Source organism: Ammospiza nelsoni, chromosome 3 (genome assembly GCF_027579445.1).
Source record: "Ammospiza nelsoni isolate bAmmNel1 chromosome 3, bAmmNel1.pri, whole genome shotgun sequence".
NCBI classification, from domain to species: domain Eukaryota; kingdom Metazoa; phylum Chordata; class Aves; order Passeriformes; family Passerellidae; genus Ammospiza; species Ammospiza nelsoni.
The window spans coordinates 64031413-64058879 of NC_080635.1; the positions used below are offsets into that span (position 1 = coordinate 64031413).

General features: G+C 39.8%; 1 protein-coding gene and 1 long non-coding RNA gene across 6 annotated transcripts in view; one reads left to right on the forward strand and one right to left on the reverse strand.

Annotated features, from left to right (window-relative positions):
- The first annotated feature begins 4929 nt into the window (after positions 1 to 4929).
- LOC132071809 (uncharacterized) lies at positions 4930 to 10047 on the forward strand. Its single transcript, XR_009418199.1, has 3 exons — positions 4930 to 5378; positions 6590 to 6691; positions 8643 to 10047. It is a non-coding gene; the product is annotated as an uncharacterized LOC132071809 (long non-coding RNA).
- The window catches only part of PKIB (cAMP-dependent protein kinase inhibitor beta), a 53264-nt gene continuing 32309 nt past the window's right edge, over positions 6513 to 27467 (reverse strand). For 3 of the 5 annotated variants that reach the window (XM_059469586.1, XM_059469587.1, XM_059469585.1), the window contains exons 2-3: positions 11024 to 11198; positions 6513 to 7374 (exon numbers count right to left, since the gene is read on the reverse strand). In XM_059469586.1, the coding sequence (XP_059325569.1) occupies positions 7289 to 7374; positions 11024 to 11171 (234 nt within the window). In that variant the 5' untranslated portion in view covers positions 11172 to 11198 and the 3' untranslated portion in view covers positions 6513 to 7288. Of the gene's footprint in view, positions 7375 to 11023; positions 11199 to 18654; positions 18796 to 26696; positions 26742 to 27467 lie in introns of those variants that run through there. The other 2 variants (XM_059469588.1, XM_059469589.1) reach the window with 2 other exon arrangements.

Genomic DNA, 27467 nt, shown 5'->3' on the forward strand with positions numbered 1-27467 from the left:
CTGTTTCCTCAGAAGTTTTAAAGAGCACTGTAGTGCATCTGGAGAAATATATGAATTCCAGTCTTGATAAATAATTTAATTAGGTTATCAATTTATGGGCCTGTCACGGATGAATAAATGCCTGATACAGATCAGGCATTTGAAATGAAACCTCATGCTGGGTGACCTAGCTGGAATTACATACCTAACTTGATTCATTCAAGAGTGCAACCATATCCCTGCTTTACATATTGGTTTGTGACCAAGCCCTGACTCATTGCTGAGTTTTCATTAATCTAAATACGTAAATTTCCTGAAACACAAAATTTTAGAGCAACTTGAGCATTGCAGGTTTACTACAGCTCATAACTAGCTTTAAAAAAGGACTACAACCAAGACAAATTTGGGGAAAATTTTGGTCATATTGGATGTTTGGAGACAATCCCAGAGAAATGGTGGTCTCTTCAGTCTGGTACACAAAACTACAGTCACTGTAGGAAAGTTAGAAGAAATTTATATTGAAAATTAAGTGCATATTAGCTGTGGGGAGACTTAAGCCTTTGGCAAGCTTTCAAACTGCCTTACAAGGCTTTTCAACCCTGTAAATTGTAAACTATGCTAACAACCACATCTATTGGACATGATGCAGGAAGTAATTCAGAGAAGTTCTATATCCTGGATTATGCAAGAAATCACATGAGTTGGTCACAATAGACAAGTCTATACCAGGAAACTTAAAAGCACATCCTACTTGCTAAGTGTAGGTTCGTAGTTTGCCAAATCCAGTTTGTTATGGGAAAAAGTACAGATATACACAGAAAGGAAAGCAGGCATGTAGTCCCTGCCTGGATAATCATGGGACTCACTTTGTGGACTGTACTGCACTAGGTGCCAGTAGGGACTTATAGATACTGCCACTGTTCCTTTAATTCCCTACATTCATGTGTACATGTTATGCCACTAATTCCCTACATTCATGTGTACATGTTATGAAAGGTTTCCCCCTCAGTGTGGCAACAGTAAACATAAACCAGACCCTCTGTGGTCAAAATCATTAACTAATCTTGTAATATTTAAACAATGCTTCTAATAGCATCTTCCTCCAGACCTTTGAAACTTTCTTGAGTGACTGATCAGCCATGCACCCAGAGCTCAAAACATCCAGAGTCCAGAGCCAGTGGAGGGTGCAGGACCAGGCTGACTTCCTAGCCCCATGACTGGCTCAGATGCTCTGATAAAAGAAGGGCTATGGAGCAGAAACGTGGTGCAACTGTCAAGCCTTGAACTCCACCTCATTGCCCTTTGTCTTCCCTCCCTTAAATATACTCCTTCTTACATTCCAGCATTTCATTTCATCCTTTGTAAATCTACCTAGAAATTTCGAGTCACAATAGTCAATGCTAAAAGAAAAAAAAAAAAAAAAAAAAAAAGAAAGAAAAAAAAAAGAAAAAAAAAAAAGAAAAAAAAAGGATGCAAAGTTCAAAGGCTGTCTGAAAGAAGATGCCCGGAAGAAACTTATTTCAGCACTTTTTTTAGATTGCAACAGCACCTCTACTTGCATAATGACATGTTATTTGTTTTCCACAGAAGCTTTCCCTGCCTCTGTTAAGAGACAAGGGCCGTTCTGGGCCTGGCTCAAGGGTGTCTCATGAATCTGTCTGATAAAGTAAAATTTACCCAGTACTTTGTGAGAGGAACAGAAATGTCTTTCTACCATCTTATTTTAGTGAATACGGAGGTAATGAAAGAGATTAGTTTCTTGTATGGAGTGTTGAAAGCACTAACGCTTGATGTTGGGCTTGAGGTGTGAGTGTGTGAAGCAAGGGCTGAGCACTGAAGACAGAAAAGGAGCAGGTGTATAAGCTTTGAACGGAGTAAGAGGACAAATCAAGAGGGAAGGAAGGAACGGGATAGGATTGGAATATTGAGTCCCCTTCCCCTTGCTTGGGAAGGCGCGGGAGTTGCGGCGCCCGGGGCCCGTGTGGGGACGAGCAGCCGCTGGAGCGAAGGCCGCGCCAGGGCAAGAGCGCCCTCTGCCGCCAGCGCCCGGGGGAGTCCCGTCCTCGGTCCCGCGGCGCTGCCACTGCCCCCGCTCTTCTTCAGGGCAGCGATGCGGAGAACCAGGTCCGGACGGAGACCCGAAGTCCGCCGTGCCCGGGGGGCCGGGAGCCGGGGGACGGACAGAGGCTGTGAGGAAGGCGAGGGCCCGGCTGTTTGGCTGGCGCGGGCTCGGACGCCATCTTGTGGTGCCGCCTGTCGGCTGCGGAGCCCATCCCTCGGGAATGCTGCTGCGCCCTTAGGAAACTGGGTACGTTACTGGGAACCTGCTTTTGGAATACTGCTGGGCATTAGCAGCAGTTCACATGCTCCTTCTTTTTAGGTTTGCACTGCTGATATATCATTGATAAACATGCCCGAGGAGTCTGGAAATAAAAGCACAGAAAGCCCTACACAGTAGGGTCAAGTCAGTCTTTGGCAGATTAGCTTTCCCATACATTGTGTGATAAACTCTGGATTTACAGCATCAACCCTTGAACAGCAGAGCCCCAGGAATAAAGCACTGGTAGGGATTGTCTAAATCCTCACATCAGGGCATTTACATTGCAAGCAATTATTATAAATATATTTAATACAGAAAAACCCACAGCACACAGGTAACCACCCCTGCCCCTCTAACAAACAAACAAAAAGAAATAAACACACACACACACACACACACACACACACACACACACACACACACACAAACCACACAAACAACAACCATGAAACCCCACAACACTATTTATCAAATGTAACTCTTGCACCAAAATCCAGAGATCTGGGATCAGGATGTGGCACATGCCAAGGTGAAGTGGTGGCCTTCCTGTTGCTTACAATCCATTGGGATGGTCCCAGTGGGCTGAAGATGGAAATAAACCAAGACAGTAAAGGAAGAGCTCTCAGTAATCATTGCTACTTACTAGCGAAAGTAAAAAAAGCTGCAGGTTGAGAAGATGAAACACAATTACCCCTAAAAATGGTGAAAACAGTCATCTGTGGTGGGATTTGCACCTAAGCCCAAATTGCAGAGAGGGCATCTAAAGCAAGGTAGGCTGCAAGCCAGACTCAGACACCTGTTTTACAGTATGAGTTTATGGGTTGAAACACAAGATGCCTCCTGATTGCAATCACATGGATTTCTGTATACAGAGGCACCAAGGTTCTGGGCCCACAGCAAAACTCCTGAAAAGAACATGTTGGACATGCTAGAGACATTCTGCCTCTCACCAGCCCAGCTGGCAGCCGGGTTTGAGGTCTCTCAAACGTGTCTCCTCTCACTGCCTTGCACAGCCTACCGGAGGGCACGGGATCCCACTAGATGGCAGGACAGTTTAAGCCTTTGCTATTTCTACTTCAGAGCAAGTGCCCTGGGGTCCCGGTGGGCTCAGCCCTACTGGTCTGTGCTGTCTGGACCAGGGGAAACCCACACTCGCCACTCTCTGGGGCTTATGCTCACTGAACACACATGGAGAAATCCATGGACAAGTCTTTGTTCAATTCTGTTCCATGGACTTTAGCACACACAGAGCACTAGCAGACAGAAGAGAGGAGTATGAACTAATATTAATTTGCTAAATCTTGAAGTATTCATCTTTATGTGCATGATACATAAAGGCTATTTAGCCTACTAATGGTGGCAGGTAAAATGATAGTAGTGGTAAAGGATAGTTTAAGCTTCTTATAGCCACTGCTCTCTTGTAATTTTTAAGTAACCAAGTGCAGTTATATTTTCTTAATGATATCTGGAAAACATCAAGGTAATTTTTCTATATATTCAAAATACCTAAATTGTTTTATATATGCACAATAAAATTACAAGGGTACTTCCTGCCTTTTTTTTAGCATGCTAAGTGGATAAGAATGGATAATTGCTCAATTATGTTCTAAAATATGGACACAACAAAGTTACCTTTTTTGCTTGGTACTAAAATGAAATTCTTTGCTTTGTGAAAGCCCAGGATAGCGCTGTAAGATAATGAAAAAGATGCTATTACCTGTACCAAACTTGCTGGAATGGAAATTGGGATTAATGCATTATAATACCAGATTAGCCTTAATAGAAGTTTGCTGCTGTCATTTATCAAGGTAATTAAGTATGTACCTTATTTTAGGCACCTAAGTAGTTCTATTGCCTGCTGTGAGACCTGTCTGCATTTAAAGTTAAGCATGTTTTAAAATACTCAGGTTGATTCAGGGCTATAACACTGTGGCCATGTGAACCAAGAGAATGCAGTGTTCTCAATTACCCATTAGTTGAACTAAGGGAGGTTGGTACGGCCAGCATAATGGTTGAAACTGGATAAACTGGCTCAGTGACAAACATATTCAGAAGCACTTCATTTGCTCTTTACAGACTCAGCCAAAGTTTAGTAGGACTATTATCTGTCTTCAGCACACTAACAAGAAAATGAACCAAAGCTTCCCCCAACTTCAGCTTTGCTTTAGATGGGAACTCTGCCCAAGCCCCAGAGTACTGGACAGCATGGCACAAAGCCCCTCAGACACCCTAAAGGGGTGAGCTCCCTTCTGCCTGAGGCAAGAATCATGCACAACTAATAAACTCTGCTCCAAAGACCAAAGCTCATACAGTACAATGTCTCCCACATCAGTCAGTTTGTGAGGCAGTTTATACTGGTCAGAAATGTGCACTTGGCTCATAACTAGAGAAATTTGGTACAATTCAGGCATTACTTAATATTCTTATTGCAACAACTAACTCGAAAAGAGATCTCTCATGCAGTCTAGATTAATACTTGTTTAGACACAAACTGTACATGCACATGGCAAAGAAGCATTTCTGTATTTGTAACTTGGTTAATTTGCAGTTAGATAATACACATATAACATATTACAGATCTTTTAAAAATGTTCATCCTGCTTTTAATTAAATTCCGTTTTAAATTTTAGTTTTTACTACTGCATTTTTTTCAAATTTGCTGTTAAAATTCTTTTTTATATGCAACATATTTTCAAAGGCAGGTTCATTTAGCTCAAGTACAAAGTAAACACCTGAGTGCTTACAATAAATTCCCCAGGGTGTCAAGCATTTTGGACAAGTTACAAATTATACATCTGTAGGGGGATAGAATATAAGAAAATAAAGATAGTGTAGAAAGTAATCTTACCCCTAAGGAGTTGCAGCTGGGCCAATTATCAAAGATTAGGAACAGGCCTGACTTTAACAGGCCACAGCTGTAACCAATGAGAAGAAGAGTGCTATAAAAGAGTGGGTTGGTGAAGAAGAAAGAGTCAGTGCTCTGAGGAGCTGTCCATGAGAAATACCAAGAAGATATGAAACTTTTGTGATAAGGAGACAACACGATGGAACCCCTGCAATAAGATGACAACATATATTCGTGAGCAGTTAATGCCTTTTATGTATGTAGTTATAGATTGGGGATTTTTTACATAGAATTTAGCACATGAATAATTTGCTAAATTCAGCTGGTTCATAATTGGTATTTTTATAGCAAAAAATTTCAAACTAGCTTAGATTAACAAAGTACCTAAAGTATCTATTCCTGTAACCCAAATTTCAATGTCTGTATTGTATCAGAGAGGAAACTAAATATATCCAGTGCTGCAAGTGTGAAAGAAGTGCAGAATTTGATATAGGCCATGACCCAAAGAGCAAAGTATATAAGAACTTATGTTTCAGTAATACTCATGATCTTGATTTTGATGGGATCACCATAGCTTCCTCTAATTTACCATTTTTATGTACTGTGATGCTGTAAAGGAGGCTGGTACAGGAGAATGGGACTACAACCCAGAAGAAGAGTGTGTACCACAAATACAGGTACCTCCTAGTCCCTCTCCACTGTGGTTTTCAGCTCTGGTCCTCTAGTGTCAGCTAGGTCACTCTCTCGGACTTTCTTAAGCCACCTGTTTTGATCCAGTGGAATAGATTATTTTACCTTTCAAAATTGGAAAAAAAAGCTGGGATGTTGCACTTGTTAAATGTAAACAGGTTTAAGAGGAGGGAACTAATTGTCAGTTCAGTTGAATTAAACTGCATCCTTTATTGAATGGTCCCCAAAAGCCAGGGTACGAGTAAATGCACAGTAGGAATGAAAGTTGTGCCTTACAAGCTCTCAGCCAGGTTTAGATTACACAAATATTTCATAGATGGAATACCAATCACATGTGGGATGTACCCATCAGAGATGCTTCTGCTATTTTCATGCTGTACGTAAGTGGCTGCTGCTCAAGGAATCGTGGAGGTTCGTGTTTGTACCCGAATCTTAAGTCTTCTACAACAAAGGAATGAATGCCAAGTGTTTTCAAGAGCATGACTGCCAAAACAAAACAAGTCCTTTCAGTAGAGAAAAAACTTTGCCTAAAATTTTTGTAAAAGTCACAATGATTGAAACATTTTTCACTGTCAGCAGACAAGAAAGCAAAACACAGATGAAATAAAAGAAATATGCATTATTGGGTTTTAAATATTGTCCTACAGGAGAAACATTAAGAAATAAACTGAAGACAGAAAAGATTATAGGTATTTAATTTCCACAGTGCGATTAAACAATTTTCATCATATACAAACATACCTACTTTACTTTAGGTACACATGAAAGCTACAATATTCAGCATGAAAACAAATGGCCGAAGTGGCAAGACTGCTAAGAGTGGGAGAACTGAGATGATCTGCCATAATCAAACAGAGGTAAGGAGAGTCTGAAAACAAACACTGATGTTTATGTAGTTTATAAAGCCTTCTGGTGACAGGAGTAGGAGAAAATTTTATTTTATGTAATTAATTTTTTTTCTCACACCCATCTACATATGTCTAATGAGAACAAAAATCTCAGGAGATAAATTACAGATAATGTCTGTAATCTAATATATACTTAATATCACTTTGTGGGAAGTGAACACATCTCTGTGCCAGAGAGAAAGGAGCTGGTTTGGGAAATTAAGAAACAGAATTTTTATTTTGAAACAATGATTAGTTCCTGGTAGGTATATTAATTGGAACTGTCAAAGAAGATTAGTTAGGATGAATACTATAACCAAAACTAGAGAGAAAACTGAAAACAAGAGATACATTCTTTAATTGTCTTCCTATTTGGATATGTAAGAACATTGCTTTAGAAGGATGACAGTGGAAAGAACTGTATGCCATCCACATAATCATCTAGGTACAAGTGTGTTGCCAAGTCACGTCTGTGCTGCTAAAGTTGCTACCACACTTCAGAAGGGGTGACACAGGGAAACTGGGAAGTCTGTTGATGGGATTCATTAACCCAGGAGTCCTTAGGTGTTAGGAATCATTGTGTTTTCCTTCCGCCTCTTGACTTTCCAGCAAGGCTTTGGATGATGACTCTTCTCCACCCTCTGCTCCTGCATCTAAACAGAGACAGAGTTAAACATTTATACCACACACATTCTCACAGCTTTTTTAACGTGGTTTTATTTGGATTCACTGATCATCTCTGTTTGGACCGGCTCTTTACTACCAGTCATGGGTGCTTTAGAAAGAGAGATTAACTCAAGAGATTGAGAGGCATCTGTTGATGTTGATTTTCCCACTTCTTGTACAGGCTGACCAATCTGCATTTGTCTGTAAAAAATAGATTGGAAATGACTTTGTATTATTGGTTTTTTTTTTTTTGGGTAATTTCCAAAATCAAATTAAAATGTCACATTCCTTTGAGCACTGTGTGGTCTCAGGTAGATAACATTTCAGTTTATGGACATGCCAGTGTTCTGTCTGACCTTCTTTGACAAGAAATACCCATGTGAATTTACCCTGTCTTCACAAGAGTTTTTGTTACTCTGAGTTGGAAGTTCACTTTTCCACAGATTAGAGTAGAATGCTCGCATGACTGCTATAAATAAAAGCTTCCCAGTGTTTCTGGTCATTATATGTACTGTTCCATGCTGTTTCTTTTGATCAAGTTTACTCACTGAGAAGCAGAAACTCCTCTTGCCTTGGTTTCCTTGCAAACCATAATAATAATTTTCACATTACCTTCAAGCCCCACATGGTAGCACCAGTGGCAATAGCATACCCAAACCTATGGCAGTCCATAGCTTTTGGGGACAAGGAAGAGGCCTGCTCAGCACATCTGGCTGTACAGTCCTCCACTTTATACTCCTCCATCTCCTCCACAGTCAGAATCTAAGGGGTACATTTTCACACTTGCTATAAAATATCAAAAACACCCAAAAAAGTTATATATCTTGGTCTCTACATATCACAGCAAATACATAATGCTGTACACAATTAATCAGCTAAAGCCCTTGGCAGAAACTACTTGATGTTTTAAGTCTGCTCAGAGATTCAGAGGCTTTGGAGTTCTATAGCAATAAAGAACCGAGTTACTTGACACCCTCCAGTCTTATGTAGCACACCACTGTTGTGGAAAGGGAGACAGAGCAATATCCTCTATTGGCTTTTTCTGTGCAGGCTGGACATTGAATATAAGTGGAGCCTTTCAGACAGGGCAGAGGAAAACAGTTTGTTAGAGGAAATCTAATCTCATACTTAGTGGCACTTAGGAGTACAATAGGTGCTAGTTAAGCTGCTGAGTGTTATTGGCAGAATGGTGCCCTAACACAGGTTACCAAATGTGGGAGACCAGTATAGCTTCTTGCTCTCAAACTTCTTGCAGTCTTTGGATCACCAGTGACACCTATCAACTATTCAACGAGGTTCCAGACCACCTGTGGAAAGTCTCAGCACTCCAAAACTTACACACCACCAGAGGAGGATCAGATATGATACAGATGGTCTGCATTTCAGAGTTAGGCTCCAATATAAATAGCTGGTGCCAGGATATCTTCTATTCATCTCACAAGAATGTCAACTCTGTGTGGCTTACAGAGCACATGGATATTTACATCATACAGGTATGGTCCTTGTGTATTCAAAAAAAAAAATAGAGCAAAGTCTCTTTTCTCTTCTAAACCAGCAAGTATTAGCACATCCTGTTCCTGACTTTTCATAGTAGCTGACAGTGTTTTAGAAAGAGGAAATGTATGATCCAATGAACAGTAGCTAAATTTGAAACAAGATGGAGAGAGTCCTCCTCACCATTTCCCGTAATCTTCACTGAATCTGAATTTGAGAGTAGCAACAAAATAGGGCATACTTTATATAGCCACATGTTCCATCTTCTCCACTTCTCTCATTTATCTGAAATCTTTGTTCAGAGCTACGAATGACTTTCCTTTTTAAACTACTTATTGTTAGTCAGAAATAGGCAAAAGAAATGCCTGTTAGAGTCCCAAATGTTTCACAAACTGTTTCCCTGCCACCACATTTGAACTTCAAAACTGTCTCTCCATTTTGATGAATTTTCCTTTGCTTGCTGCCTGATCAAAACTTTAGCTTACAACACAATGAAGCTGAAATTCCCATCTGATACTTGTGGATTTCCCATCCCCAGAAAGCACCCAAGCTGTCTTGGTGCTGCATTTTGTACTCACTTATTATCACTACTGTAAACTGCTGATAACAGAATGTGCTGCATTCCAACGTTCTCTGGCACAGTTATACATCAATGACAAAAGCCAAGGACAATTCGAGGTTCTTAATTGTTCTTCAAATCCTGGCAGTGCTGGTCCTGTATTTCTAAGAAAGCATCAGTACATTTTGCTAAACCTAACATAGCTACATTTCATTTCTTCTTCTTAATGAACTGGATGGAGACCAGGAGAGGAGGACTATTGTGTCATCTGGAGGGCCAGACACTTATCTTATGCCATGCAATAAGTTTTCTTATTGAAAGACTTGCACTCTTTCCTTGTGTTTGTTTTGTAGGGACATGATTTTCATGTTCATAGGAAAAAATGTCTCTTCAATACAAAATAGTACCTTCTTCCAGAATCCATTTAGATTCTTATTTTCCTCACTTCTTCGGGTTCAAGTCAGGATGTGGTCATTCCACCCTTCTCATTCCAACAAGAAATGTTCTTTCTCCATGCTCAGTAGATAGGCCCATGTGGGGTTTAGATTACAGAACCCCAAACACCTGACTATGAATTAAATCACCAAAATAACAATTTGAGATCAAATAAATCCTTCTCCCTGGCCTTTACTGTGCTTTAGGAGGCTGTTCACCTAGCATCCTGTAATTTCTCCGGGCAGTGTAAAAGGAGGATATACAACCCTGGAGACCAGGAATCCCTTTAATGATCTACTTCAGTTCTGAGATTCATGAACTGTTCACACCTTAGCACAGGCTTGCTTTCTCCTTTGCTGCACTCACACCATCACTGCTCCTGGATGTGGGACCATCTGTTGTGGTGACACCACAACAGCAACCATGAAGGGCATGAGAAGAAAAGTTTTTCTGAAAATTCATCTGATTCAGATTAAAAAAAGTAGGGACAGACCATGCTCAGGCCCAGTTCATATTTTTTGTTTCTTAGGTATTAGAAATCAGATTTTTTCTGAAAATTCATCTGAAGTAACTCTGAAAGTGAAAAGAACTCACAAAGCTGGTGTTGATTACACCTGTGCTATATCAACAGAGCACCTTATTAAATTAGAGGACGTGGCAAAACAGGGCACTGGTCTCAGATAGCAAAGTTGAAAGACTACTAAGCAGGAGTAAAATACTCTAAACACTGCTCTTAATGTATATGCCTGTATATTCTGAGAGCTGTCATTGTACCAACAGCACAGCTCTGCTGTCTTATGCAGTATCTCAGTGCAGTAGGACACTGGAACTTATAGCTGATGTGTTTTCCAAGTTGCCCGGACATACAACTGTGTTTTCTCACCCTTAAGGGAACTGGAATTCAGTTCCCAGCATTGAGCTGTTTCCCTAAGCTGCTAACACTGGATCTGTGGGTGGATATGGGTTAATATTAACTCGTCTCATTTGGAGGCACAAGTGATAACTGCTTTGGAAGGTTGAATTTAATTCTAAATGATGAAAGGAATAGTAGTATTGGTTTCAAAACTGCACGGTGGTGGAAGTCTTTAAAAAAAAAAAAAGAAGGACGACTTCATATAAATGTCCTTTTCTGAATGCCCAGCCATTACCTTCTGAAACAGAGAGCTCAGCCAGTTTGTGTGGCAGGTCTGAAGTCCCAGCACCAGCAGGAGAGCCCAGGATATCTGGTAAGGCGTTTCGGCGGCCTGACCGTCCTGATGAGGCAAAATCTGTGACCACAGGCTCTACATCAGTCATTGCTGACTCCTTTCCTCATAGCAACATCTGCATACAGAACAAACAGAAGAAGAAAACAGCTGTAGCCTGATAGATTCTAAGCACCTGGTCAATGGTCCAATAGCCAGAGGCTTTGCCCAACGGTTCTTTTGTTATTAAAAATGATACATTTCAATACTGAGTGTTTAAACTTCATTTCTTCCCCTGAAGAGGCTAGAAGAATGTCTGTGCACGTCCTTACCGGTGCCATTGGCACATCAGACTAGCACAATGAACAACTCTGCATGACAAGAAACCAGTGAATAGGGTCAGCAACAGCCCTTTCTGCCAGCCATCTCTACGTCCTTTTACAACGACCTATTCCCTTTTTTTAAAGCGTTTTGCCATACAACCACGTGGAAGAAACTAAAACTCTGTTGTCGTACAGTCTGTGTGAAGTAAAGCATGTTTTCCTTATTATGAATCTTGTTGAGATTCTTATTTAGAATCTTGTTAGAACAAACTTATTTCACAAAGAAGCAAACTACATAAAATGACCTCTCAAAGCACAAAATGAAACTCTTTGTAGAATTTCTTTATCCTTCACAGATCAAACCACTTGTTTTCCTCTGCTGCTTGTTAGCCTGGTTTAACCTTCACTTGAGCATGTGACTTCTATCTAATAAATAACTGAATACTGGAAATAATGAAACCAACTGTATTCAGCTCCTGCGATCCCTGTCTCAAAGCCCATTGAGCAGAATGGGAAAACTGAGGACTACAATGGGCTTTCGATCAGGTTCAGAGATGTTTGCATGGTCACTATCAGCAGATGAAGTGTGAACACCTAGACCAAAAGGATACTTGGCTGCAAGTGGCACATAGAGTGTGAAAACTGCCCTTAGCAGTCCCAAAAGGCTATAATACAATCAATTTACACAATAATGTGATAATTAACAGACCAATTTATAATAATTAGGTATCCATTACTCAATTCAAAACAATAGTTACTTGCTCCATATGAATGGAGTTTTGTTTGCCATGTGGGAGCAGGAATGTTGTCTCTGTATAAATATGGTCAACATTTTGTGTGGGAAGGGATACAGATGGTACTGGAGACCAATCTGACTGAAGGCTGTCAGCTTTTGGTTGACAACTGGCTGTATTTAGACTAAGAACTGGATATGGAAAGCATCAATCATGTTAGTGTTGATCATATAAGATGCAGAGCATCACAGTCCCCTTTTAAAATTCTGCCATGCTTGGAAAATATCATTGCTTTCCTTTCACGGATAGAAAAAATTATACAAATAGATATCAAACATTACTTGCTCTGATGTGCAGGAAGGAAAGGCAGAACTTAGATTACTGATACTAACCTGCCATTTCTACCACAAATATTTTCTTTTCTCCATCAAAGTGTCTTTCATCAATCCAAAATCAAGAAGAAATGTTCTTAATTTTCTTTGCATCTCTAAGTACCTTGTAATAGAAGAAATGAATCCTTCTTGACAAGAAACAAAGGCACAAGTAGGACCGCTAAGTCTGAGAGGCGACCTGAACATGCAAATAAACTGCTTAACCAAGGGCAGTAAGGGAAAGGTCTCACCTAGAAATTTAGCAGAAGGTTCCTGCTCTGCAGGAAAACAGATCAAATCCAAATGAAACTTTTCCATCAGTGGTAAAATGTAGAAACTATACATGGGCATCAAGAATGACTTTTTTCAGAAAACAAGTGAAAATCATGGAGTCATCAAAGTTGGAAGAGATCTTTAAGATGATCCAGTGCAATGGTCAAACATGCTTTGACTTTCTCAGTTAGATTTAGCATTATACTATCAGAGTGTGAGATCAGCACTGGCCACAAAATATGAAAAGAAGGAGTATGAATCCATTATTATATACACAGCCTCATGGCTTTTGGGGGTGTTCATATTTATTAAACTCTAGGTGTCCTAAATCCTTTTCCTCATACGCTCACCACAGAAAGTAAAGAGACTGTAAATTACACAGAAAATGTTTGGGGTCTCCTTTTGTTTAGCAAAATTGTCAAAATTACTCTCAATGCCAAAATACCAGCATGCTTGCATTTCCTGTCCATTTCATTTCATAATGAATTTCATTTCATTAATATGGTGGAGCCAAAAGTACTGTTGTGAGTAGGCTGTTGTTCAGTAAGATCTACAGAATGACATTAACATCAAAACACACTTTCTCAAGCCTGCTTTGGGACTTTTCATCTCCCCACTTTTCACTCTTGCATGGATGTTTTGGCCCCTAAAAACTTTTTATTACTTTTTAAATGGAGAAAATCTTGTCTACAACTCATGCCATATGAAGCTACTCTCTTCTGCAGTGCAGTTTGCACTTCTGCACTTGTTTCAAAGCTGTCCCTTTCCTCTCCAGCACATCTCCTTCCCCTCTGATGTAATCTCCCTTCACTACATAATACTAGACAACCCAGGAAAATGATGAAGGACACAGTCTGACGTGCCTCCGCATAAGTGAATTTTGATTTATGCACTTGATTAAAAAAGTATGCAAATCTAGACAAATCTAGAACATCTGTCAGACGGAAAATCAGCTGATAATGATCATTATCCATTATCCATCCATCTGGTGGCCATAATTAAAATTTGGTTATCTAAAAATACATCCTTTATATACATAATATTTACTATTAAGGGTTTTTACCTTTGTTTTTTTCTATCAACACTGCACTAGCACAGCATGTTCTCGAAGTATATTTGAAAGACGAGAGACTACCCCAATAGGCTTAGAACTGACATTGCAAAATCTAAGTCCATTTATAGGTCCATATAACCAAAAACTTAAGCTCAATTCCCAACATATGACAGACATTATTCAAAGTAGTTTGCAGCTATACTTGAGAGAAATGCCATTTTGTTCATTAATGTTCTAAGGGATTTCTTCAATTTCATTTCTGAGGCTCTCTTTTATCAGTATTTTCTAAGGCCTACATCCAAATAAGGATACAGAATTTCTCTGCTTTTCATATGTTTCTACCTTTACATTTTTTAACACATTCATTGGAAAATATCTACCTTTCTGGCATCTCCTTGCATCTGTTAAGCACAGTATTATTCATGCCTCTTCACAGAGTAAACAATAATTACAGTGTGCACAGCAACTATTTTTCTCAAATCCACTCCTCCTCCTCCTGCTGCCAACATCTTCTTCTGCTTCACTGAACCCATTTTGCTCCAGCCTTATCCAAGACAAAGATAATGTTGCCATGTTGCCAATGCCTGTGTGCAGTTGCTTCTTTGAGTTTCCAAATTACTGTTGTCATTTTTCTCCTGTGTGACTGCTCACCAGACTAATGGAGCACAGTTCCAAAAGAGCAGCGCCAGATTTCCAAATCACAAAGTTCTGTACTACGCCGGTTCCCTTTTTGCCATAAATATAAGGCAACTGGGCAGGGATGGAGGCTGTCTGCAGAGGGTCAATAGCAGGAAGGCAGGTGCATGTCCCAGAAGGGCTCATCTACCAGTGGAGATTGAAGGCTATGCTGGCATCCCAGATAGCACTCCATCACCAGGACTAAATTTGCAGGTCATTGTTGGGCCAAGACAGTGTTAAGGAGGTTTTGGGAGTATTAATCCTCTCATATGTGCCTCTGAAATGCCTGCAGGATCACCCAGAATGCACAACAGATGACTCAGGCGTGCATGGGGGAAGGAAATGCTCTGCTTGTGAAAACTCACTACAGCCAAAAGCAAAACTCAAAACTTATGAATAGTCTCTGCCTGTGCTATCAGAGAAAGCTACATTTCCTGAACAATGTTTGTTGTGAGTGCCCTTTAGCAGAAAAAAACTGGAAAGCATGAAATCCTCTCATAAAACAGATGAAAAATTCAATAGCCAAGTAGTACTTTCAGAACCAGAGTGACTGATTCTGTGTCTTGTGGGTCTCTCACAGTGAGATGCATTTCAGCATCTCAATATATTCAGAAAAAACTTTCGTCCTTCAAGTGGTGTTTAGTTTGTCTTTATTTACTTGTAATGAGTCTTCTCCGTGTACCTCTACCCCAAAAGCCTGTAGGTTCAAAACTTTCTAAGTAAGGAGAACAGAAAACATTGAATGAAGTGCTTCCAACTGTGCAACTGAGATGGAAACCACATCTTCTTGCTTGCAGTTGCCACATTTTCACATCCACTTCTGCTGCAGCTGCATCCTCATGTCTTTGTCTCCTCTTACTAAAGGTCTCAAAATAGGAACATTCGCATTATCCATGCTCACGTAATCATTATGCTTTATCCTGAGGCGTTTCTGGACCACAGAAAAGGAAAAAAAAAACCACCTAGGAACATCCATGCTTTTAAGGAAGACAGTATAGAGATTACGATGATGACTAAGAGTAACCTGGACACTCACATAAATTTTGTGAGAAAAATTTCTCTTATGTGATTTTTCATATCAGGAACATCTGTTACACACTGGCAACCCTACTGCTGGGAAGCACACAGAAAGATAAGCAAGTGTTCTTTACCAATGCATCTTTACCATATATATATATCCAAAGACAGGGGTCTCCATTTTATTTAGGGCTTAGGACAAGAAATCACACATTTCTGGGTATGCAGAAGCAATATAGCTAACTATATGAATATTAGAAGTGATCCACTAAGGAAAAACAAGTATTTTGTTACTTTTCAGGTTTTTTAATGTATCACTAAACTAGAAACAAGAGTACTTTTTATTATTTCATGTAAAAAGATGGTTTGGGTTTCCTGTACAGAGTTGGCTTTTCTAAGAAAAATGTTCTCAGAAAATTGTTTTTGTTTTTGTTTTTTTTTGTCCCTATGCAGGGAAACTGCTTATATCCCATCTCAGTAAATCTACAGTGAAGAAGCATGTCCTTCTACATATGTTTCAGTCTTTCTGTTACGGCCCATATAGGATGTGGTATTTTTGGGATGATATTTCAAAGTTTGGTACATTGTATAACGGGTTTTCCCTCTTGGTTCTTTGCAGTGTACATGGCTGTATAGACATTTTACACAAAGGTCTCATGATTTACTTCTGCTCTGGGTACATGACCTGCTCTACACTCTTGCACCAGAAGCAACATCCTTATCAATAGTGTGCAAAAACGGCTTCCATACATGATCTTCTTAATACCAAGATGGTCAGACTGGGATATCATGATCGCACCATTCCTCCATTTCCTGCTCTCAGAAGTACCAAATGAATACCCAAGATCTTGATCCTTTTGTTCAGAAGTCCATAATTTTAGGGCACAGAATCTGAAAAACTTAGCCAAAGCTGTAGGACTCTTTTTTCCTCAGAATGGAACTTTGAAACTTTCAGTTGAATTTTCTGATCACTTCCATAGAGCCAATATTATACTCATGGGAAAAACAAGTAGGGAAAAAAGGCAACATAAGATTGATCCTGCTGCTTTTAAGCTTCTGGAGAATGTGCAGATACCAATGGTGCAGTTCACCCTCTACAAACATGTACAGAGGAGAAAGCTTGACTGTGAGCTGCATTTGACCACTGAGTATGCAAAGTGCTCTGATGCACAGGAGAACACACTACAGAACTAACAGCACTTCTAAATAATGGCACAATTTTCTCTTTGTGAAAGAAATAAGGGAGAGAGGAGAAGGGGTCATGACAACTGAATCAGAAGTTATCTGCAGTGAGTAATAAATAAAGTGACATTAGCTGAAGGCAGTCGATACCAGGGAACCAAGCATGTCACTTTCCAAATGCCTGTGAGTGACCAAGAGCAATGACAGACATAAACGTTAGTCAACTTCATGGGAAACACAGTTCAATCCTAGCTCATCGGCCATGCTGGAAAGAAATCAAACACATCCCCTACTATGGAATGAGAAATGAAGCTCAGTGGTAACAAATCAACTGACCAACCTAATTCTTCCTCTTATATTTCGTCCATTCATCCCCACAGAGTTTTCATTTCCTGTTGCAAATGCACACAGCAGTTTCTGAGTTCAGCCACACAATTCCAACCTGCTATAAATCCTTTCTTAGAATTTGCATCAGGCCTGAAATTAAGAGAATTTTGCCCACTTTCAGGAATATATATGAGGAGTAATTTCAGAATTAGAAGTAATTTTTACAGCTAATCTTGCCATGCAGAGTCCCTGCAACTACAACATTGCAGTTCAATTTTATTTATAATCTTTTGTACTTTCAAAGGCACACAAGGAAATGAGTATACCCCAACCTCTCCAATCTCCTTTCTCTTCAGCCGTTTGACTGGGAATTCCTTAGGGAAGCATCAAATAAGTTTTTCCCTCTGCTTTGATATCTGCTGCCCCCGCATCCCACAAACACTTCTGTAACACAGACAAGTCTTCTACATAAACCAGCACATGTGTGTCAATCTGTATTCTTCATTAGAAGCAGCAAGGGATTTGGTTCTTTACTTGCCAGCTCTGTGGAAGAAAACTATTCTGACAAAACCACTGGGAAAACTGAGGCAAGCAAAGAGCTTGAGGCATACTGGAGTACACTTACACAATGCACTCCAGTAAAGGAATCAGCCCGGTGACATGTAAAATGTTTTTGTGAGAAGATGAATTTAGAATTTAGCAGATATATGGGAACATAACAATTCCATGCACGAAACCAACATGGCTGTGTACCCAAAGTCTCTCACTGGGGAAGGCCCAAGTCTCCTTGAGATCTTACTGACATAAATGAGGGATGTTTCCATCTGGCTCAGAGTGAATCCAAGTGTACCAGTACGTACAGCATGTTCCCAGGAAGGGAAGTCCTTGTGGAAGCGCTTACAGAAGAGGAGTTGTGGAGCAAGAAGAATTTCCTGGTAGCAACATGTGGGCACAAAGGGTTGAAAGCTGGGAGCACAAGACCGACAGAGAAGTAAAAACCACAGGGAGCTTTAACTGTGCTTCTGTGTAGAGAAGAGAGATCACCTGAGGGTCTGTGTGAGACAAAGAAATTACACAGGAAGCTAAAGGGACATGGAAAGAAAGGAGAGCTCTGGAACTTTACTGAGGAAGAGGAACAAAATTAGTAGTGAGGAGTTTCTTTGGAAGGCAAGCAAGATGGGAGGAAGAGGCTTGTTCAGTTCTGAGGAACACTGCAGGAGACCAGCTCTGGTGCAGGATGAGCAGAGATATGGGCACAATGGAGACCCTACACTTAGCAGCAAACAGGCTAGGTAAAAGTATAACAGATTTGTTTGGTTTTTTAACTTAAAAATGTTTACTACACCAAGGATCTTTCTTCTCAGGGTTTTTTTGAGGGGGATAAATTATTGTGTTAATTTGACATATGCTACAACACCTTGGCCACCAAATATGTAGTACTTGTGACAACCTTTACAGACTGATAATGTTTGGAACCCTCAAAAGAACAAGCAGCTCCAATAAGAGCTTCTGCACAGATGTGCATTCTCTTTGCCCTGCAGGCAGCACCATTCCTAGGAGAAAAGCTCCTGTTATTTCATATTAAGACCTCCAGAGTGTCCCTAGGAAGAAGAAGTGGGTTTGTTGAAAGGGTTACCTTTCCATTATGAAATTGGTGAGGGACAGAAACTTGTGCTTCTTTCCACTTTCCAGCAGTTGGGTGGTAACAGACTGGAAGCAAGCAGGAATTGCAGTGTGAATAGCTGCAGGCACCTTGCTAAGCTCCTAAGCCTTCAAAGCATGGGACTGAGACCATTTCCACTAAAAAGCAAGGACAAGCTCTTAGAAGTACTTTATTGATTTAGCTATGCAAATAAAACCTGATATTTTATTTTGTCACAGCCAAGTAACATTCTATAATTATATATAAAGCCAGATTAATTTTATTTAATTTGTATGATTATTCATTCTTCACACCTAGAAGCTGTATTTTTTTAGCCTGGCTCAGACCAGACCATCCCATCCTCTTCATGGACTTCTTCCCTCCTTATCTCAGTTTCACTTGACTGATGTGGAAATACTTGGGTTTAGCCAGTTTTGCAGTCACACCCCCCAGCATTTCTTCACCTGAGCACAGGAGAGGATACTCTTTGCCTTACAGTTTATGTCTGATGAACACTTTGGAAAAGCTAAAGCCCAACAAAATTCATACACCATAAACCTTCCTATTTAAGTTTTTAATTTCTGCATTCTGGTTTCATAGTGCAAGCACACACAAGGCGGAATCACAATTTCCAGAACAAGAATGACTCATAGCTGTCTGTTCTAATAAAAAAAAATAAAAAAAAAAAAAACAAACAAAAAAAAAACCCCAAAAAAACAAAAACAAAACAAAAAACCAAACAAAAACAAAAAACAAAAAACCCCAAACAAAGAAAAAAAACCACAAAATACCCCAACCAAACAAAAAAACACCAAACACAGCAAAAATACCAACACAAACCAAACGAACAAAAATGAAGTGAAATTTAGTATTAAATTGCTACTTACTCATAGAGGACTGGAAACAGCATTTAAAACAATGTAAGCTTAAATCTATTCTTTATTGAGTAGTAAAAGTACTAACATACTAATAAAGGCTAATTTCATTTTATTTACCATGGAAAGCTGCAAGAAAGCCTGCTTGTCTTTGTCATAAGCAAGTCTGTAAATCTAACACTCCAAGTTTTTTATTATTCTGCCTGACAGGCAAAGCAGTTGACAACTTCAGCTATTTCAGTAGTGCTTATTGTTGATGGGAACATCTCTACCACCCTTTTCAGCAAGTATCAGTCTGAGAGCCACTCGGGTATCTTGCAAACATCACCCCAACACTTCTCTCAAACACGGTTCTTGGAGTCTCAGTGCTCTTTGCTTTTGCCATGAAGCTCTGCATAACTATTTCCCCCCAAATTATTAATCTATTTCTCACTTCAATTGTGTCTCATACTCCTCAAATGATCTGAGCTTCCTGAACTATTTTACCGGCTCATCCAAGAATGCTCCTGGAAATCCAATCTAAAAAACCTCATTTGGCATTCTTCACTGAATAGGATGGTGGAAAGAAAATACTATTTGCTCAATTCAGTAAATGTTTAAATAGTTAATAAAATATTATTTTATTAACTCAGTTCAAGGACAGTAAAAGGTCTTTGATTTTGCTTATATAAGTGAACTATCGCAGGATAATTCTAAAAAGCTATCTCTACTGGTCTACCCAAAGGTTTTCCAATTACATTTTTCTAACTAATAAAAGATAATTTCTTTCCCTAAGAATTTTTTCTTAGACCACCACAGGTGCTGCAAAATTCTGCAAAATCATTCTGGTTCAATTTGTCCTCAGGGGAAGATGAACCAACAGAGAAGAGAACACTGTGTTTTTCAGATTTAATCTGGTGACTGTTAAAGTGAGCCCAGGCAGGAAACAGCCATTTGGCAAGTGAAGTCTAATACAAGGAAAATGGAGCTTACCTCCAACTGCAAGTCAACCTGGTGCCCTGAAAAAACCTTTAATGAGTTACTTAAGTTTCCTACTGCTCTCCTTGACATGTCAGTGGCTTTAACACTCACAAAGATGAAAAATCAATAGGACATATGGATACATTTTGAGAAGTTATATGACTTTGCTGCACTGTCTTCAACAATTGCATTTTAAATGAGGACCCTCAGCTCCTTGCTCGGTATGTTCCATTTATACTATATTATACTTTACCATATTTTTTTTTGCTTCAGAAAAAGTATTTCTTCAATATTCAATGAATAATCCTTCATTTTAATTTCATTCTCCAGCATACATCATGCTTGCTCTAATACAATTTCATTGAGGTCACAGTTTACCTGTTCAATCTTTGCAGTGGTCCTATTTACTGATTTTGATGAAATTACAGCTAGGAAAATTTGCCCCCTCTCATGGTGACTCACCAAGAAAACAGACTGAGATTTAAGAAATCCGTCTTCTTTTAGGCTTATAATTTAAGTTAGATAATGACCTTGATTCACAAGACTTTCTCAATTATATTTACAATAGACTTTAAATTGCAAGTAAAAAAATAAATTCAATCAATTACAATTCACTGAGACATATCCTGATAGCACAGGTTTACAATTTGACCCTGCAGTTCCCCACATATTTCACCTAATTGCAAGGCTTGTGTTGCTTCCACTGAAATTTGATAATACAGCCAGGACACAGTACTAGAAACAAGCGCTTTGACATTCAAGAGCAGATCACTGAGTCAGATTTGTCCCAGTCAGATTTGGTGATTAGAGTTATCTCCAGGGGAAAGGACACCTGATGATGCCGTCTCTGGTTACCTGTGCACCAGAAAAATCTGTGACGGCACCATGGGCAGAGACCACAGGGTATTTACACCCACAGGCTCAAAGGATCAGAATAACAAAACCCTCAGATTAAATCCTCTGCCAGAAGATTCAGACTGAGGGAAAAGCTTTTTCCACAGAATAAGGAATATAGGGGCATAAGTATTTGAGAGCATCTTATTCTTAAATTTTCTGGAAATAAGCCAGCTAAGTACTGATCCACTGAGTATCACCAATGAAAGAAATTAAATAAATCAAAAGTCCACAATTCCACAATCTCTTGAGGAGTAATGAAGGAAAGAAATAGGCTACATGATTATCCATAAAGCACATTAAGAACTTTCCCCTTAAAACTTATTTTGCATTAATTTTATGCTTCAGGTGAAGGGTTCATCTGCAGGGCTATACTTGCTTCCCCCTTCCTACTTTTAGATGATTCTGTTTCCTCTGCTGAAAGGATATCATCGATCACAGCAATTTATAAACCTCCCTGACTTTCATGCTGTTTCAGAGTGTCCCTTTTTCTTAGGAGAATACGTCTAATAGGTAAAATTCATAGTAGCTACAAGCCTAAACAAGTCAGTAAAATACACATGGGATTAATTTGGTTTAATTTATTTAGCCTTTCAATATACTTCTATTTTATGAACATATGAATCATCTCTATTACACTCTAATGACCTTAGCCTGGGACACTAAACCAGCCTTCCTATCTTAGGTCTTCACAGTTATAGACCCTTTTTCATAAAAAGAAGACATATTTCAATCAAAATTCTACTAAAATGCTAAGGAAATTATTTTATGGACTCAGCAAGCTTACTTGGCAATTGAGAAAAATTATTGTCTCTCAAAAAATCTAAGCCATAAAAGCAAATCCCTACCTCCAATTATTATAGCCTATCTGTTTTTCAAGAACAAGAACCACAAAACAGACCTTTCCAGGGCATGTATGAGAGTGGCAGGCAAGTCATTTCCACACAGCTGAATTAATGTATTTTAAATTAATTCAATTAAAAATATCTCTAATTAAGGCAGATGGCTTTCAAAGAACCCTTTCCATTTTGATAAATGATCCTTCAATAAACATGCCCAGCTATTGAAACACCTGGATTAAGTGCTTTAAATAGGGACCAAAAAAAGGTGTATTTATATTTCAATTGATAAGGAGGCTATGAAAATCACCAGTACATATAGGATGATTTAAAAGATGACAGTAGAAGGTTAAAGTGTGCTTTTCATAAATTATTTGAATGAAATACTCAGACTTTCAATACTGAAAGGGGATCTAGTATAAAAACTTCTAGCAGGGCCTATTGTAACAGGACAAGAGAAAATGGTTTTAAACGGAAGGAAATTGATTTAGATTAGACATAAGAATGGTTTTTTTACAGGAGGTGGTAAAACACTGGCACAGGTTTCCCAGAGAGATGGTGGATGCCCCATCACTCAAAACTTTCAATGACAGGTTGGATGGGGCTCTGAACAACCTGATCCTGTTGCTGGTGTCCCTGCCGTTGGCAGGGGGGTTGGACTAAATGACCCCTGAAGATCCCTCCCAACCCAAACCATTCTATGTGAATGATTCTAAGTACGGCTGGACCCTTAAGCTATTTTAGCTTGGATACCATGATCCACAGAACATTTTTTAAACTTTCTTAATCTGCATAGGCCATTAACCCATGGGCTCTCATGGGCTTAAGGAAAGTGAAGGAATGAAATCCAAAATATAAACAAGCAATCAAGTCTTGTTCCTGTTTGTCATACAAACAACATTGAGTGTAAGTTCCACATACTGAATCCTTTGGATTTAAAAGTTTAACAATCAGCTTGCTTTCTCCTCATATTTTTAGTTTTAATTTAACATTCAGCCTGCTATATTCTGAGTGAGAGGTGGGTGATTTTGACATGTTTGAGCAATGCCATTCTTTCACAAGAGAAGCAGAAGTAACAAGCAAGGTTTGTCTAAGCAAACATTGCTTCCCTTTGGAGCAGAATTGGATAGGATTTTCATCTTGAAAGCTCAGAGGAAAAGGTTAATCTGCTTTTCCACTCTGTAGGGATGGTACCATGTAATTCCTGAATCAATTTTAATAAAACTTTTTCACCAGGTCTAGGAAAGACACAGATCTCTGACTGCTCCTGAAGAGTTACTTGCCAGTATTCAGGGACTGGCACAGGGTGGGAGGATAGTGAGCTTGAGTTGCTATGGATATGGCCACTACTTAAGTCACCAGGTTCTTTGACCCTTCTGAAAATTTTCACTTTGTGGTTTCATCCCTGTAAGCCCACAAACATAACTTGCTCTGGAAAGAGCCCATACACAGCCTCAGTAATACAGCACATTTCCTAGAAGGTTAGAAGAAAAGGAAATCCCAGACCTTGGCTTTATCAGAGGAGGTTTGTTCCTTTGTGCTCTCATCCAGCACTGAGACAAGACCAGTCAAACCCTGACAGCCACAGAGGTCATGCAGGCAATGGGACATCCTTCACCTCAACTCCTCCTCTTACCCTGAAAGAGGCAGCACCAGCCCTGCCTCCCGTCTTCCTACCCTGCCATGGCAGCAAATGCCTTCTCTCCTCTTTCTCTGTGCTACAGCAGCAAATCCACATGCTCACAGACATGCTCTCTCCATGCATGGCAAGGAAGGGCCAGTGTCCCCCTCCTCACCCAGCCTCTCCCACCCTGCCCCACAGAAGGACCACAGCAAAATTCTCCACCATCCCTGCAAAGGCTCTTCCCCAGGCAGCACCAGAGGTGAATCTCCCCACAGAAAGACACAAGAATGAGCAACACAACCTGCAGAGGGGGAGTCACACGTGCCATTTGGAGTTACTCACACCTGCCATTTCAATCCCTTGTTGAAGACACTCTGCTGCAGGGGGATGAGGAACACAAAAGGACCCTTTTCCCCTTGTATAAAGATTACTGCTCAGCACTGACATCCTGTAGCCTTCAGATTTTATGTTTAACTGGAAATAACAACCCCCTGGCAAACTCCTAAGGTTTTGCAGCCTCCACAACATTTGGTCAGAGCATGTATCTACCTGTGTAATGTGTGAATTCAGGAACTGCAGAATGCTTAGAAACAATTTTTCCCCATCTGCTAAGCTAATGACCTCTCCTAAAATGCCTATGAGCTCTGAACATTTCCTTTTCTAGTATTTTCAGCATAATCAAATAACAGTCTGACACTCGACAGTGTAAATTAATGTCTTCTTTGATTTTTTTATTTTCCATGCAGATTCCTCAGAAGTCTTTTTTTTTTCTATTTTATCCTATTAAGCACAGAAAGAGAGAAAAGGCAAAAAAACAGACATTATCTCTGAGCGAATCTTTCTGCAAGCTGATACATCTGTTTCTAAATAGATTGAAACCAACACCAAGACCATTTTAGAGGACATACTCTGCAAACATGTGTCTTTCCCAGAAACACACATTCCTTAATGTGCATTCCTTAATGGAAATTCCATAGGAGGGTTTCTTGGGGTTTTTTTTGTGGAAATATGGGTTGAACATTTCAAAAGAAAACCTGGCAGTGATACTGACAAGTGTAGATCATTGACAGATTATGCTGATGTTGTAGTACCCAAAATATTTACTCCTTGGTTCATATACTGGGATTTGTAGCCATGATAATTTCATGAAAAATCCTTTGCCAAGATTTTTCTCCTGAGAAGCCTCAGAGGAAAAGAAAAACAATAATTTGCTGCTGTGGAATGCAACAGGTGCATCTTTGATTGGTCTTATGTGGTTGTTTCTAATTAATGGCCAGTCACAGTCCAGCTGTCTCAGACTGTCTGGTCAGTTATAATATTTTATTATCATTCCATTCCTTTCCTTTCAAGCCTTCTGATGAAATCCTTTCTTCTGTTCTTTTAGTATAGTTTTAATATAATATATATATCATAAAGTAATAAATCAGCCTTCTGAAACATGGAGCCAAGATTCTCGTCTCTTCCCTCATCCTAGGAGCCCTGTGAACACCACCACAGGGATTTATTACTGTATTAAGACCTATATATTAAAAAGGTCAAAAATATGAAGATGCTTGTCATGGTCTCCCGTTGAGTGCATACCCTTAGAGATGGTGGATTCTCTTTTTCTAAACTTCACTCAGCATTGGAGATGAGTAGAGCCTACATCTCCTCTCTAGAGCCTTGCATGAATCTGGATGGAAAACTGCAGATAGGGAGATTTCAAGGGACTCTTTCTGCAGATGACCTCTTGTTCTTGAAGAGCTAGCAAAGATTACAGGCATGGTAACATTTTTCTCTGCTCTTCTCTGCTGCATCGTTATGTATCACTTTAAAATGAGCAGCTGAAAGGTTTATTTCTAACTTGTGTTTTTCTTTTAAAAAATGCAGAAATAGTTCTGCCTTGTCTTGACTGCAGATGAACAGGCACAACCTTTCACTGAAAAGCCCCTGTATGCTAGTCTCTTTTTAAAACCATGGATCACATTCTGTTCCTTACAACATCAACCAAACCACTTCAGCTTTGTTCAATGAAATGGAGGTTTAGGAGAGCGCTGTCAGAAAATAAATCCCTGCAGATACCCCCTCCACAAAATTCCTGCTCATGTCTGCTGACAGAGGGAAAAAAGTAAGAGCAAGATTTGTTCCTACCTGAGAAGTTTCAGCACTTCTCCCTCAACTGCAGTCCCTCACATTTGTGATGACTGCGTGAAGGCCAAGGACAAGCAAAACCAGCTATTCTTGCTCAGTTCAGGGCTGTTTGTGTCCAATACTCCATCTCAGATTCCGCATGGTCACAAAGAGCTCCAGAAACCTGGCTCTGATACAGATGTCTCTGCAGGGCTGACCTGACAGTCTGCATTTTAGGGCCAAATAAATGGTTTCACCCAATGAATCCCTCTTCCCCTCTGAAGGAGGAAAAGATGTACCCACAGAGAAACTGAACTCATTTCTGTACTTCTCAGCAGGGAACTCCCTAAAGCACTGGTAGTCACAGCCAAAGAAAATAATTTTAACATATAATATGGATGTTTTTTGGCTTTTAATCTAACACATTTATTATACCAAACAACAAGCTAGCTCTAGCATTTCAAACGGGAGCCTAAAGAAGACAAATATGACACCCACAGTGTGCAAAACCCAGCAGAAGGAGAACACTGGCAAAGCTACGAACATTTAAATAAAGGGGAACTTCTCTGTTTGCTTAGTCTGTTCAAGGCAGTAAAGAAACATGCATAGCTCATTAACTAAAGTTCTTTAGAAAAGGCAGATGCTAATGAAACCCTGTCAAAATGTTTTAGAAACAGCTCAAAAAGGTACAGAATACAATACAGCAAATGAGAGCATAAGAAAAAAGCTACTTACAGGACAGCAAAAAGAGGAGGCTGATGAATACCAGAAACACCCAGAAACAACTGGAAAGTGATCTCAATGTCTGTCTTCTCAGCTGACTACAGCAAAACACCAAGGGAAAGCTGAACTGTTGCCAAGAAGGAAGATAAACTTGCATACATTTGAAATAAACGAACAGATAACAAATTCCCATACAGAGAGCATGCCATACAGGTAGACTTCTGGACTTCAGCCTTTTCATTCAGGGTGCTTCTGGTACAAAAGTAAATCCTTAACAACAGTGCCATTAAAGGAATTCTCCATCCTCTCATAATGGAAGGCAAATCCCTCTGCACCAGCAGCACTGTTACGTTCACCCCAAAGGTGGCAACTGCTGCCTGGACAGCGTGTAAGCAACAAGCCGTGGCTGTTCTGTGGCATCCTGCTATCCAAACAGAGAACACGTCACTGCGGCATAAAAACTGCCCTCACACTGCTCTAAGATAAATACAACTTTGCCAACACATTTTCAGCAAATATCTAAACAGGAGTTTGTATTTCAGCTTCTGAACATGGAGAGTTTCACAGCAGACAAGAAAGCTAGCTGGAAATAACCACACTGCTTAATTTTGTATTAGCTGTCAGTTGATCTGGATGAAGAATCAAGAAGCTTGTAAGGGGGTGGGGGTCATTTAGTACGGCTTCTTGGTGATCTGCACAATTCTGCCCCCCAAAATGCTAAGTACCCTGAAGTTCATGGTTCAGGTATGCCTTCAGCCCCACAGCATGCCTTCAGGAGGGACC